This window comes from Dromaius novaehollandiae, chromosome 18, assembly GCF_036370855.1.
Source record: "Dromaius novaehollandiae isolate bDroNov1 chromosome 18, bDroNov1.hap1, whole genome shotgun sequence".
NCBI classification, from domain to species: domain Eukaryota; kingdom Metazoa; phylum Chordata; class Aves; order Casuariiformes; family Dromaiidae; genus Dromaius; species Dromaius novaehollandiae.
The window spans coordinates 6,449,268-6,463,505 of record NC_088115.1 but is presented as its reverse complement, the minus strand read 5'-3'; the positions used below and the strand labels follow the sequence as shown (position 1 = coordinate 6,463,505).

The 14,238-nt window shown below is 46.9% G+C and overlaps 1 protein-coding gene across 4 annotated transcripts in view; it reads left to right on the top strand.

Annotated features, from left to right (window-relative positions):
- Positions 1-251: 251 nt before the first annotated feature.
- MAP2K4 (mitogen-activated protein kinase kinase 4) overlaps positions 252-14,238 on the top strand; it is a 105,576-nt gene continuing 91,589 nt past the window's right edge. For all 4 annotated transcript variants that reach the window (XM_064522512.1, XM_064522510.1, XM_064522511.1 and 1 more), the window contains exon 1: positions 252-488. In XM_064522512.1, the coding sequence (XP_064378582.1) occupies positions 386-488 (103 nt within the window). In that variant the 5' untranslated portion in view covers positions 252-385. The remainder of the gene's footprint in view (positions 489-14,238) is intronic.

The window sequence follows — 14,238 nt, the reverse complement described above, 5'->3', positions numbered from 1 at the left end:
TAGGGGGGGCCGGCCCTGGGGACAGGCTCCCACGCGCGGCCACGGCGAGGGGCCCGGCCGCCCCCCCCGGCGCCCCGCGGGCGCAGGCGGGCTGCCGGGGGCCAGGCCGCGGCCCGGCCAGCAGCCGCCGCCGCCCTCCCGCGGGAAGGCTGCGGCCCGCCGGCCCCGCCGCCGCCGCAGCGCGGAGCCGAGGCGCCTGCTATACGGAGCCGGGGCTGTAGGTGTCCTGCCTGGGAGGGGTTAAGCGGGAGCCCCAGCCCGGGGGCGGACAGACGGACGGGGAGGCTCCGGCGCCTGCTATACGGAGTCGGGGCTCTAGGTGTCCTGCCTGGGAGGGTCCCTGCTGCATTGCAGCCTCCGCGCTGCTCCGCGTCTGGCGCACACAATGGCGACTCCCAGCCCCAGCAGCGGCTCCGGCTCCAGCAGCGGGAGCAGCACGCCGGGCTCGGGCGGCCCGCCGGCACACACGGCCGTCAGCAGCATGCAGGGTAAGCGAGCCCCGCGCTAGGCCGCGCCGCGCCCGCCGCCGCCGCTTCCGGGCCGGGCAGCGCGCCCCGCTCTAGGCCGCGGCGCGGCCCGGCTCCGCCGCCCGCACCCCCGAGCGCCGCGGCCGCCTCCGCCTGCGGCCCCGCCGCCTCCCCGCCGGGCCGGGCCGGGCCGGGCCGGGCCGGCCGCGCGGCGCCCGCTGGGCTCCGCGGCCGGGCGGGCGCTGCTGCGCGGGGCGCCGCGGGCCCCCGCTCCTCCTGCGAGCCCCCGCCCTGCCCCGGCCGGGCGGCAGCAGGTTATTTTGGGGCGAGACTGTGCGGGCTCTGCAGCGCGGAGTCTCCGAGTTGCCGCGTGTAAACAAGCGAGGCTTCGCCAAGGGCAGGCGCGCGTCGGAGGGGGTTTTGCCCCCCGGCAGCTCGTCGGGGCTTCGCGTGGCCACTGACCCCCGCGCGGGGCCGCGGTTCCCCCGCCGGCGGAGCCCGGTCCCGGCCCCGGCCCCGGCCCCGGCCCGGGGAGGCTGGGGCGCCTCCGGGCACCGCCGCCCTGCCACGCGGTGCCCCCGGGGCCGCGGCGCCGCCGGGCCGGGCTGGGGCCCGCTGGGAGCGGGGTGGGGAGGAGGCGCCGCCGGGCAGGGGCAGGTGGAGCGCGGATGCGCCGCTGGACCTGAGCGACGTGCCCTGGCCAGGGCAGCGCCCGCACGCTTCCGCGCTGTGCTTTTCCCTGCTGGTAATTTGGGTGCCCGCAGCGTACCCCTTGATCCGCACTCGCCGGGGTCCTTAGGCTCCCGCTGTCTGGTCTCCCCACCCTCGACCCCCAGCTCTGTCCCGCAGGCCATGCCCTGTGCACCAGCAGGGCCAGCTCCGGGCCTTGCCTGGCCCGCGCCTTGCCCCCAGCTTTCCGTTAGGCATCGCCGCGCCTCAGCGATGCCCCTGCTCTGTAGGTGGCACGGGGTCTTTTCCCCTTGCTGTCCCAGTCCCTGCGCAGATCGCTGTCTCCGACTGCCTGGCCTCTTGCAGCATCCAGGCCTTGCCTGGAGGGCTCTCCTAGGAGGAAGTGCAGCTCTGCCTGCGGTGGTGGCGGTGCCCCCCGTGCTGCTCAGGTTGGCTCTCGAGCTACCTGGGAGGGGGGCTGGGTGCTGCTGCCACACATACAGGGCCTAACTGCAGCTTTTGGGCCACTAGCGTCCTGTTCCAGTTTGCTTTGGCTCAAAGCAGGTGTTGCACCCACCACGTGCTTGCCTGGGAGGAGAGGACTCTTCTGGTGGGAGAGAGGAGAGAAAGGAAAACGGTCAGGAGAGGGACAGAGGCTGGGTGGACTTCTGCTCTGGCTTCTTTCAGACACAGTCTGTTCTGTGCCCTTTGTGGCCTCCCCTCTTCCCTTGGTTATGAACTGCTTTAGGAGACAGCGTGCTACAACATCGCTAAGATCGGCACACAGCAGCATTTGGCCACCTCTGCCCCTCTGCCAACTTTCTGATGGCCGGTCCAGTCTGACAGAAGTGTGCTAGGTACCATGCAATGGTCTTTTCCTTTCTTTATGGACACGTTGGTGTTTGTGTTAACAAGATGTGGTAGACCCATGAGGAATAGGGTGACCGCAGAGGCAACCAGGTTAATATTTTTAAAACATTGCTGCCTGTGTTTCAGTTCGGTAGCTAGCCTCTTGCTAACTGCCGAAGAAGGGCTCTGATTTGAGTCCTGGTATATCCCTCAGTCACCAAGCAGTTTTTGTTGCTTGGTGTTTTGTGTTCCTTTGTATCTGTTTATACATTTTTTTGCAAGGCAGATGTTTAAGTAAAAACAGTTTGATGGTGAACTTCTGGTTAAAATATTCTTTGGTTTATTTTGATGGAAGCTTAGAGTATTATGGTAGGGTAATATTGCCAGAGTTCCCATCTGCACTTTTTGGTGGTTGACTATTCTTACAAAAACAGTGGATATTTAGTTTTCAGAAAAGCCACAGCAAAAGCCTTTGGAGTTTTTTCTTTAAAGTCAGGCCATCGAGACTTCTCTATTTGAGCAACATTAGACTGTGGCCACACAGTGTGGGATTATTTTTTTAAATTTAATATGGGAATTGTAATACTAAAGAAGCTGTTTGCCCTGTGTGGGGAACTTTTTCTTCTTTTTTGTTTTTAATTTAAAAAAAAGGCTCTCTTTGTGATGATAGCGTTGGTGCAGGAGCTCTCAGCAACAAATCCGTTTGTCGCAGTTGTTTCCTATGCTCAGGAGTATTCCATCCTGTTAGATTAGATTGCACTGAAAATGGAGACTGGGGTGGGGAGCTGTTTGGATGGAGAACTGATTATATGAACTGAAGATTTTAGTATAGTTAGAACAAGATGGTGATTTTATGCTGTTTGCAGCTTCCACGACATGAACATCTCACAGTTGCTGGATTAAGGAGTTGGGAACTATTGGGCCTTGGGAGAGTTAATACTATGCATGTTTATAATACCTTTCAAAAACTGTAATCTCAAACTTCCTAAATAAACTGCATGAATTAACAACTTGACTGAAGGCATGAAATGCAAAAGCAGTATCAATAAAACTAGAAATAGGATTGCACTGTAGCTTATAACTCTCTGTGTTGTCCCTTGTATTTTTATCTGGCCAATACTTTCGGTATTTATGAATCGTTCCCCTGAATCCAGTGCATCTTCAGGGCTGATCATTTGGTTTTGCACCCTTATGGGACAAAAGAACGTGTGATTCAATGCAAGTATATGGTGACATAGAAATATCCACATTTTGCTCCAGGTAGAGGAAGGGCAGTTATTTCTTCTGCAGTTCGTTTAAAATGTGCATTTAAATATGAATTCAGGAAGACAAGGGGTAGTTTCATGATACGCATGTATCTGCAGAGAAAGCCGGCATTAGCTAAATATGTAACCTCTTTTAAGGTAATGTGTATGTTGAGGCACCCTGGGAGGAACTGAGTATATGTATTCTAGGTAGGCTCTGGAAAGCCAGAGCTTGTTGCAGAGGTGAGCATGTTACTGTTACAGTGGTTGTGAATGAAAGTTTCTTGGGAAGCTCCTGTAGCTGACAAGAAACTCTTTCTCAGGGGGATAACCCTCCACCAGGATTCCTGTGCTTCCGTACAAATACCTGTGCAAAGCAAGGGAAGATACGAGTGGGGTGGGAAGGAACATTTCTTTAGGTGACTCTGCTTCCTCATCAGGCTTAAAGTGCTTGCTGAGCAGTGTGTTGAAGCTGTGGTACCACGGCAGGTAAAGCCGGTAGGAGTAGATGTACTGCGGTCTTGTCCCTGGTGTGTGTTTCCTACCTCTCTCCGTTCACTGACTCTGGTTCCATGCTGATACCAAGGCAAACTGGTTCAGTGAGCTAAGATGTCAGAAAATGAACCCAGCAAAAAGAAGTGGAAAGTTTCCTGTAGTGTGGGTGCCCAGCATTGGCTTATTATAGGGTTGGGTGAGCACTAGTGCAAGGAAGGTGGCAGGAATGCATTGCTGGGTGGGGAGAAAAGAAAGTAGGGCTGTGTCAGTGTTGACTTAATTGGCTTAAACTGTATGGCGAGGTGGATCAGGGAAGTCATTAGGCTGGAAAAAAGTAACTGTCGTTAAAAAAAAAGAAAAGAAAAGAAAAACAGTTTTAGTTAATTTTCAGCCAGAAAGATTCTCTGACCCTGCTTGTGCAACTGCTGATGCAAAGGCAGTAGCGGGATGAGTGGCTAAGGAGAGGGAAAGGGTGGGACAACTCCCTTAGCTTCAGCCCACGCTTGTGTGAGCCTCAAAGTGGCCACAGAACCTCTCCCTCAGACTGTGATTACTTCTGTAGATGAGTGTGTTGACAGGACACATGCCTGGAAAGGCTGGCCTGTGATAGAACCTTTGCTGGGTATTTTCTGGTTTGGTACAGGGGCTGGCAGTTTTGTAATGGGTATTTGCTGCCAGAGAGGATAAGGAGGATAAAGAGTAGCCCAGGAAGTGGTAGTGCAGGGGAAAAGTCTTCATGGAAGACTTCATGGGCCCCTCATGTTGATGGCTGGAGCTGAGACAGTAGACCCAGGGCATCAGAGGCTCTCTGTACCCTCTGTACCTCTCTGTACATCACCCTGTTTTGTTTTATTTTTAATTAGATCTTCTATACTGTTTCTGTCTCTGTACACAGGCAAGAGCCCCTTCAAATGGTGCTACTGAGATGAAGAGACACTTCGCTGTCCTCACACTAGGCTTATTGTACAGTGATGACCCTCAAGCCTTGCAGTCAAGCAGGGCATTGCCTCAGATCTTTTCATCCTCAGCATTCTGCATGTCCCAGCTCCATTCTTGTGTGTCTTCTCCTGGCTACCTGTATTAGCCTTTCATGCCCATGCACCTGAGAGCTTCATTCCTTTCCTCCCATTCCTCCCCTGGCAAGTCTAGTTGACAGTGGTGACAATGCGTAGCTGATAGATTGGAAACAAAGAAGAGTTGGAACTTTAAGTAATGAGAATAGATGCTATTTCAACATTTTTGAGATTGTAATTTTCATTTTTCATGTACAAACTGAAATCTGTGTGGACACCAGTGACTGTTGGTGTGAAGAATTGTTGTCTCCCTTAGTTGCGTGTAATGTTAAAAATGAGGGAACAGTCTTGCATGTCTTGTGTCCTAGATGTTTTGTGGAAAAAACAGATTCTGTGGGAACTAGGATATCCAACTTTGAAAGCGATTTAAAAAAAAAAAACCCCAAACTGTAATTGGAGCAATTTTATATTTCTCTCACTGCCAAAATTAGTAGCAGTCTTTACTGCTGATGTTATTCAGAAAACTATCCTTTGAAGAATTATTGTATGAAATTTAGAAATTTTATTGATTCAAAGGCAGAGGAAGAATTTTAGCTGTAATTGCAACCTGTGGAATCACTCATTATACCTCCAGAGCCAAGCAAAAGTTAGAAATGCTTCTAACCAGCTATTACGGTATCAGATTCTATATTCAGTATGAGTTGAAGGGTAACTGGGACTTTTTAAAATACTTGTTGCTTGGAATATGCTGGTTTCTTTCAAAATCAAAACATATATATTGTGTATGTCTTTTCAGGATGTGCACGAATAGATTGGGCATGTTAAGTGGGCTGGGAATTCCTGATAAATTCACTGGAAGTTGGGATTCTCAGATATCATCCTGTCTGTACACCCATCTCGGCCTTTTCCATCTCTACTCCAGCCATAATCTTTTTGGTTTCAGTGCAAATCAGAGAAGTGTGGTGTTTGGTTAGGCAGACTTGTATGTGGATATGAGGCAAGGAAACTGGTGTGGAAGAGTAGCAGGGAAAGGGCAGAGGGGTATTTGTCTGGGTGCTCTAAGTGACTAATTTGAGTCCAGTCTTGCCCTTGGCTGCCATTCAGAACATCACGTGAAGTGGTGGAGTTGGTATATATGTTTCTGCATAAGTCCTAGGAAGTTCTGCCTTGCACTTTTCTTTACCTGGCTGACAAGGAGCTTACAGGAGGCTTTTAGACAGGTTCGGTATCATTCACGTTCGGCAGATGACAGACTTGATGAGCACTGAAATGGACTTCTTTGTCAGTCGCTGTGGTTTGATGGATTTGTTGCCTGTGTGTTACCTGTGCTGTGTCTTTAGGAGATTTAGGATGTTTTGGGGGTACTCAGCGTTACTTCAGACAGTGCTGTAAAAAGCAGAGTATTACTGAAACCAGTTGTGGACATCACTGTAATCAACACACTCCTTGGTGTACAGGAACTTACCAAGGGACGCTATTACTCCTGCATCCTCCTTCTCTTTGTGCTGCTCCCTTTGTGCATGCAGAGTGGGCTGTTCTCCCCACGAACAGTGCTCCTGGAGGAGGTCCTCAGCATGAGGGAGGAGACAACAGGGACACTGATGTCCCTGTGCTGAGATGTTGCACTTGCAGGGATGCAGTGTGGGCACTGCTTCAGTTTCCAAAGTAGACGCTGCACCAATAATGAGTGGGCTTGCAAGTCTGGGAGCAGAGCAATTATTTATGCTAGCCCAACACAAGTGAGAGAAAGATGCCTTGAGAGTTGATTGCCCGTAGGAAGGCCAAAAGGCTAGAGGATGGACTTTGGTCTGGGAGCTGAAAGGCAGAATGTGTGGAGAAGGTAAGAAGGATGAGTCCCAGTAAACAAAGTTTGCTTAGGGAAGCTCAGAGGACAGAATTTGAGGAACAAGAAGACAGACTGTCAGGATGTGGAGAGGTCATGGAGCAAATAGAGCAGTAAGTGAGCAGATTAGGTATGAAGCGATGTTTGAATAGCCAGGGAAAATGAAACATAAAATTTAGATAAGAAAAAAAGGAAGATAGAAAAGAACATGATAAAAAGGAGAAGGGAGTGGAGGAGAGAATTAATGTTTGTATTCAGTAGGTAAAATACACGTTATCTTTAAATGCATATTAATCACGTGTTCTTATTGTAATGTAGGCAAAGTGAGTTATATCTTTAGCATGTGAGAACTGATTGAATAAAATCTGATGTTGACTGCAATTACTCTTGCCCACCGTGGAATTGTAAAACCAGTATGTGTTAATGTGCACAGCTGTTGCCAACTGACATTTGTAGATTTGTTAGATTGATGTGTGTGTGTCATCTTGGATGTGTTTGCATTTATTATGGAAGGTAATGATACTTGTGTGGTGAGCAAATCAACATATTTCAGTCCATTTGTACCTGCCAGTTTATTCGTGTGCAGTAGTTCTGCCAGGGTATAGCTGACCAGATCTGCTTTATGTTTGTTTGTGTCTCGGTTTGCACCTGTGCATGCAGTATCATATTTATATGTAAGCATATGTTTTTGCACTTCATCTTTACATTTTGGTTTACTTGTAATCGACTGACATTTCTACATACTTGTTTTCCTGGGGGGGGGGGGGAGGAGGGGGGCAGAAATACTGATCAGTCTAATCAGATGCTAAGAGGTTTTTTTCAGTTATTTTATGCTGACTTGATTGAGTTGACAGGATTGAAAATCACACCGTTGCTTGTCAAAATAATGACCATCCTGTGAAAGAAAGATGAGTGTGTGTGTGAGGAAGCAACAACAGAGATTGTGTACATCCCAAACTTGAGCTTGTTGAAAAAAGGCCACCAAAATTAAACTTATTCATAGTCCCTGGTGTATAGAATGAAGCATTAATTATGGGATATGAGTGCTTTAAATGAAGGTCTTGTGTAACCATATCAAGCTCCCGGTGGTCAAACAAATAGAAACATCTTGCTTGTATCTTCTAGTTGGGACATCATCGTTGTTTTTGAAGTCCGGCATCTTCTGTTGGACTTAGATTTGATAAAACTTTATGTGAGCTGGAAGAAAAATGGAGGCCTATCCTCCAGTGGGGAGAGCAGCTACTGTAGCTTGTGGTGGCTAGAAACAAAAACTACACGAGAGAAAGAAAAACGGCTCAGCGTGTTTGTGTACTGCTCTGTCCAGCAGTGCAGGACCCAGCAGCAGATGTCCATCTGAGTTTCACTGAAGTGATGTTTATCAAGAAGGTACCAAAAAATCTCTGAATGAATGTTACGCTTCTGGCATCCTCTCTAAGTTCCCAGATCTCACGTACCTTATTTAAAATGCACTACGCTATTCACTAAAGAGAAATGCCTCCTCAGATATGTGTATTTTTGTTGCACTTCCATCAGCATGCTGAGGCTACGGCACCCTTTTCAGGGAGGTGGTAGTTACTGTGCTGCAACAAATTTCAAAGAAAACTAAGCTGAGTTTGTCAGTTGAACCTTTTCGTCATGGTTCTGGGATTGTCACCTAGGCCCTTTGGGTGTGGGTTCCTCCCTGGATATTATGGTCGGGAAAGATTATTATAATCATCCAGTTTGGCCTCTTATTTAGGAAAAATGAACAAGGGTTTCAGTAATTCCTGTCTTGAGCCTGATCATTTGTGATTGAGTTATAGCATCTCTTTTACAAAGAGAAACCCAATTCCTGTAAAGATGCCAAGGTGGGAGAATCTTCTGCTTCCCTAAGTAAGTTGTTTCAGTAGTTACTGCATTTTTAAGTTGATTTCTGTTTTGTTTTGGGCAATTTCTGCTGTTACTGGTTCTCACTATATCATTGCTAGCCAGGTAGCCCTCCTTCAGAAATCTCCCTGTGCAGTTAGGTATTACATTAGTCTGCCTGGCAAGTGTATTTTCAGTAAGGCAAGTCCTACACCATATTATTCTAGTCTGTTGTTCCCTGCAGAGAGCCTCTATTTGTCTTCTAGATCCTCAGATTTCTTTTTAATGTTGCAGGCTTGTCTGGTTGCAGAAGAGACTTGTGAACAGTGGGTAACTGACAGTGCAATGCCTGCTGAGCCCTGAAAACTCTCTTCCTTTTAAAAAGGTGTGTTGCTGAACCTGGTTTAATTAATGTGTGGTAGTTAACTCATGGTAAATCCCTAGTGAGGGACACTTTGCCTTTGTTTCTTCAGTTCAACTCGTAGTTAAGCTTGAACACTGTGTCTCTCCTAGGCTTTGACAGTGGAGTAGCTAATGCATGTTAGTTATCCATCCATATATACATGCCACTCTTCAGTGATTTTGGCACCTCTGTTTGCGGAGTGCTTGAAAAAAATTGCTGTGAGTCTCATCCCCTTCAATAGGCAACTGACTCAGATGTTCAGGGTGGTTCTTCAAAGGTCAAAATGATTAATTATCAAAATCTATAAGAAAGAATGTGCTCTAACTTAATTTGAAGGTGTCTAGGGGTTAAGTAGTTGCCCATGAAGCATGAAATTGCAGGGAGGGTGCATTTGATTACTTTTTTTCTGGGACAGGGTTGCAGGAAGGATTTGTGCAGCCTTGAAACCCTCTTTGTTTTTTCTCAGTGTTCTTTTGGAGGTATGAACAAAACAAAGTAATTTTTGCTATGGCTCTGGCATGCTTGGTAGCCCCTGCCCCACCTCCTTATACCATTGGAAAAGTTGGCTCTGTTATTAATCTCATACTGATTTTTTTTGCTAGGTGAACTTGTTTTATAAACCGTATATAAGAACCTTGGAAAACTGACACTGCAGGTGGCATGACACGTGGCAGCCTCTGTAAGGGATATGTGTTACGAGAAGCACAAGATTCTTGTGTTATGAGCTTCATCTTGACTGCAAGTGTTCATGAGGTTATACCTTTAATGTAGACAGCCTTCTGTGAGTGGAATCCTGGTTATTTCAACCTTGCCTGTCTCTCAGCCTCAGCCCCGGAGGTTGTTACCATCTGAGTTCACTTCAGGTTTGTCTTCATTGGATTTAAACAGAAAGGGATGGTAGCCAACAAGTATTTAACGTAATGGCCTGCTTATATAGAAAAAACAACACAGGTTACATGGTCACTTTAATCTCACATAAGTCTGTCCTGCTCCTGAATGAGTTGACTCATTCGCTCCCTGACTCCCTTCACCCACCGACCAGGCTCCCCAGTCTGCTTGTTTCTCTCTGCCTTCCCTGCTACCCCTCCAGGCAGGGCAGCGAGCCGGGTCAGGAAACTGTTCTAGCTGAAAGGGAAGCTGAGGAAAATAAGTTAGTTGGTAGCTGGGTCCGCTCCCTGCTGCAGCTTGCTGCACAAATGCTAGTGCCAGCACAAGGAAGACACCAGAACAAATGGTCAGGGCTGGAGGTGGGGCAGTGTTGGTGATATACCAGTGCAGATGAATAATCCATGCCTGGTGCTCTCTGATACAACTAAACTGGTCCAATAGGTAGCTGCTGTGCGAAAGGTCTTTGTACTGCCCATGGTTGCGTGTTTCTGCCCTCTCCCTTGTCCAGACCATGTTGCTTGTCCAAGTAACTAACCTTCCCCTCAAAAGGGGCAGAGCTTCCCAAACTGCCCTGCTGCAGGCTTTGATGAGCTCCAGCACCGGTAAGAGGGAGCAGGCATGAATGTGCTGCTGGAGGTGGCACGGAGGAGGAAAACCACCTCTTCAGAGATAGCCAGCTAGCTTTAGATTGACTTGGCTGCCTCGGTTGTCAAACCATACCTGTGCACAAAAACACTAGGCATATGCTTATCCTAAATCCTGTTTCTACTAAACTAATCTAAGACAAAGTCAGTTGTTAATGTCTGGAAACAGACTCCCTTAGGAGCTTGTGTTGGATGTTGCTGCCACATCAACTTCTGAGGCCAGACAGACCTCACAACTGGCTTTGCTGAGAAGGCAGAGGTGTGGTGTGGTGTCTGCAAGACAGGCCGACGCTTCTGACTCGCAAGGGAGCTGCTCTCTGCTGCCCAGCTGCCCCACTGCCAAAATAATTCATGTGGCCTCCCCAGCTTTTTTCTTCCCCAGTGCATCTTTGGAGTGGATAGTATGGGCGGTGGGCTCAATTAGTTTTTCTGGCAGCTATTTTTCTTTGGCTTTTTGTTTTGCTTTTTTTTTTTTTTTGAGGGAGCAAACAAATTGCCACAGTCAAACTGTATCAGCAATCTACAAACGACTGCAAGCTAAGAAATCAGCACTCTGCGTTACAATAATCTTATGAATTAGAAGAGGGCAATATTGGGCCTAAATAACTTCTGCCTTCTTTTAATGCCACTTTTTACCTCTCAGTTACTATGCCTGATTTTTTTTTTCTTTTTTCCCTCTCCCCAAGAAACTTTTTGAAGGTGAATAAAAGGGCAGAGTGGAGGGAGGTTGGCAGCAAGGTGAGATTTGAATTAATGTGTATGTTTTAATATTGTAAACTTGGTGTACGCAGAGCACAGAAGGGATCCATTTTAGCCCAGAGTAGATGTAAGACAGATAAACTTGGTCAGCCAACTGCATTTGGAGGTGTTAGTAAAGGGGGAAAAAATTGATAACCTGCTCGGCTTCAGAATTTGATCAAGCAGCAAAGCTTCATATCACCCTGAGCATCTGAATTCTGGAAACAGTATTCTGAACAGGCTGCATACCTGACTTAAGTTTTGAACTTTTCATTTTGCTTTATTTTAAGTTAGCTTAAGCTGTATCTTGTAGGCAGCTGGAAAGTTATGAGGTTTCACTTTGTTTCAGCCCTCTTATGGTGGTGGTGGGGAGACTTTAGACTTGAAAGATTTATGTAGTATGCTTTTGTTGGTAGAGTTGTGACCTTTACTTAGGCGATTTTGTTGCTTCAATGTAAGTTCTTTTATTAGTGTAGCTGTGATGTGTTTATGCCTCCCTATGGTTAAGTTGAAAGGTACAAGTATGACTTTTGTCAGATGTCCTAGAATTAGTTAAGTTTTTGTGCACAGTTTGTGAATTTTTGAAAAAAAGCCAGACATCAGTAAGTAAAGGTCCTTGTAAGACTCTCTCTGTACAGACCATACAGCCCATTGGATGCCTGCTCCATGCTTGCATAGACCCTACACAAGACATGCGTGTTGTTGGCCTGGATATGTCAGGACAGATGTGTGATGCAGCAGAACATCTTCCAAAATGTGTGACCGTGACTTTCTCAACTTTGACCCTCCGTGGAGGGAACTCTGCTATTACTGTTTGTGAGGAAATACAACGTGATGTTGCCAAGTATCTACTCCCTGTCTGCTGCCCAGTTCTGCTTTGAAAGGAGCTGAACTGCAGTTCACATGGACATGGGCAATAACTTTGTGCTTAGCAGGGTAGGACACATTAACTTTTGTATGAGCATCAAGGGAGACAAAGTATGTATAGTGCACAGATTGCGTATTTATTAGCTGCTAAATTGATTTCCTCTTCTCCAAATCAAAGCCTTTGTATTTGCCCTTTACTGAAGGCCGTGTGAGCCCTTCTGAAGGCACACATCTTGCACTGATCGTAGAGTGAACAAAGAATCCAAGCACCAAGAATTAGTCTGTGTTTTGAATAATTCATCCAATATTCTTTCTGAGGTACTTTCTGAGATGCCCTTTGACGTAAAGAGGACAGCTGTTGGGAACAGATACAGCTAAGCTGAAAAGGAATCGGCCTTTTTTATCAATTTGTGTTCAGGCTTTTCCTGTGGACCAAGAGGGTTTTATGGTTTGCTTTGGACCTAGTTCTCTGGAAAAGGTTCTCCAAATTGAACTAGCCATCGCTTTGCTTTTGGACCAGAGCGCAAAGTGTTTGTACTTTGAAGAGGTTTGTGGACAGAGATAAAACAGTTTCCTTTAAAAACACATGGCTATGTTTCTTTGACCTGGGAGGGGTTATGGATTAAGATAAAAGCATCACATTTGGAAATCCCTTCTGGGGAATGATGGAACCACGTCTGAGTTTTCCTGTAACGACCAGTTCCCCTACTGAATCAGTGTCAGTGTCAGTGCAGGACCTGGTCTCATGCCAAACAGTTGGAAACCTTTCCCTACCTTTTATGTCCTCTCCTGTCCTCCCTTTCCCCTTAGAAATGTGGCTGGGTGGAGAACAGGAAGGAGGTCTTTGAAGGGAAGATTGTGTAGGGGGATGACCTGAACTGCTTCATAGAGCTGGTCAAGGCTGGAAGCCCAGAGCCATGCATGGGGTGGCCTTTATCCTTTTGGACAACCTGATGTAGCTATAGAGACTATATGGACCCCGAACGTTTTTACTGCTGAAAAGGTGTTATTTCCCAGAAAAATTTGATGGATGATTAAATGTAGTCATGCTATTTAGAATTGAATATGCTGCTTCAGGATATGGCAGTTTTATTCTTTCTTCAAAGTACTTTTTTACTCAGAGTTGTAGGAGCAGTCATCCTGTGTAAACTGGTGTATTTGGAAGTTTAATTTAAAGCGAGTTTCCTTGCTGATACAAAGAAGAGTAGAGGACAACTCTCACCTTTCTGAGAACTACTGTTCTAATGTAGCCCAACTGTTACAGCTAGAAAATATGACTGTATGGTACAAGAAGTAATATAACTGTATGGTACAAGAAGTGTGTATACAAGTTTATGCAAAGGAATTATGAGAGAGCTCTGACTTCTATTGAAAGAAGAGGTGGTCAGATCTAAAGGATTGGAGTCCCTAAAGCAGCAACTTGGCAATTGAATTCTTACTGCACTCGGGGCACACATGTTGTTAAATATGAGAACAAGCTTTTCAGTGTTGTCCTGGAAATGCAAAATCTATTTTTAAAATATATTTCTAATTCACTTATTTCTTTTGGAGATGAATTGGAGTTACACCCTGGAGCTCTTTATTTGCCTAGCTGGTTATACCAGAGCCATGGCCAAAAAAGCTTCACACACGTTAAGCTTTACCATTGTACCTCAATCCTAGATGTCCTCAGGGGTGAGAACAAGAATTTACTCTCTGGCCTGTTCACGTGGCTCATCTCTGCTGATCCTGCTGACAAGGATTGCAGCTGAGAGAATGGGAGAAGGAACATCTCAGTAAGTGTGGATATGCTGAAAGTTGAGTAAGTGTGGTTGGAGCTGGTGTCTCTGGCCCATGTGGTGTGCCTGTCCTTACGTTCACACAGGAGGACTCAGCTGGTTTCACTGTCCATGCTAGCAGGGACATGATTTGGGGTTATTTATGCTTTAAACTGGAAATTGTTTGATTTGTTAGTGCTGCTGCTTTGTTCCTACCCTACAAAAATAAACTGTAAATGATGAATGTGTGAACACAGAGTATATTTTAGTTAAGACATGGGCTATATCTGGGGCTCAGTCAATGTCATTTGCTTTGCTGTAGGCGGGTGTTAGTAATAACTGACTTGACTGTGATCCCGTAACATAACATACAGCAGGGAACCATCTTCATCACCGAGTTGCTGAAACTCAGCTGTACACTTTGTCCTTTGAGGGCACTGTGTTGCCCTCATAACACCTGGGATAGATTCCAGGAGCTGCTTGTCCACATTGTCTGTTTTCATTTAGTAAATAGAA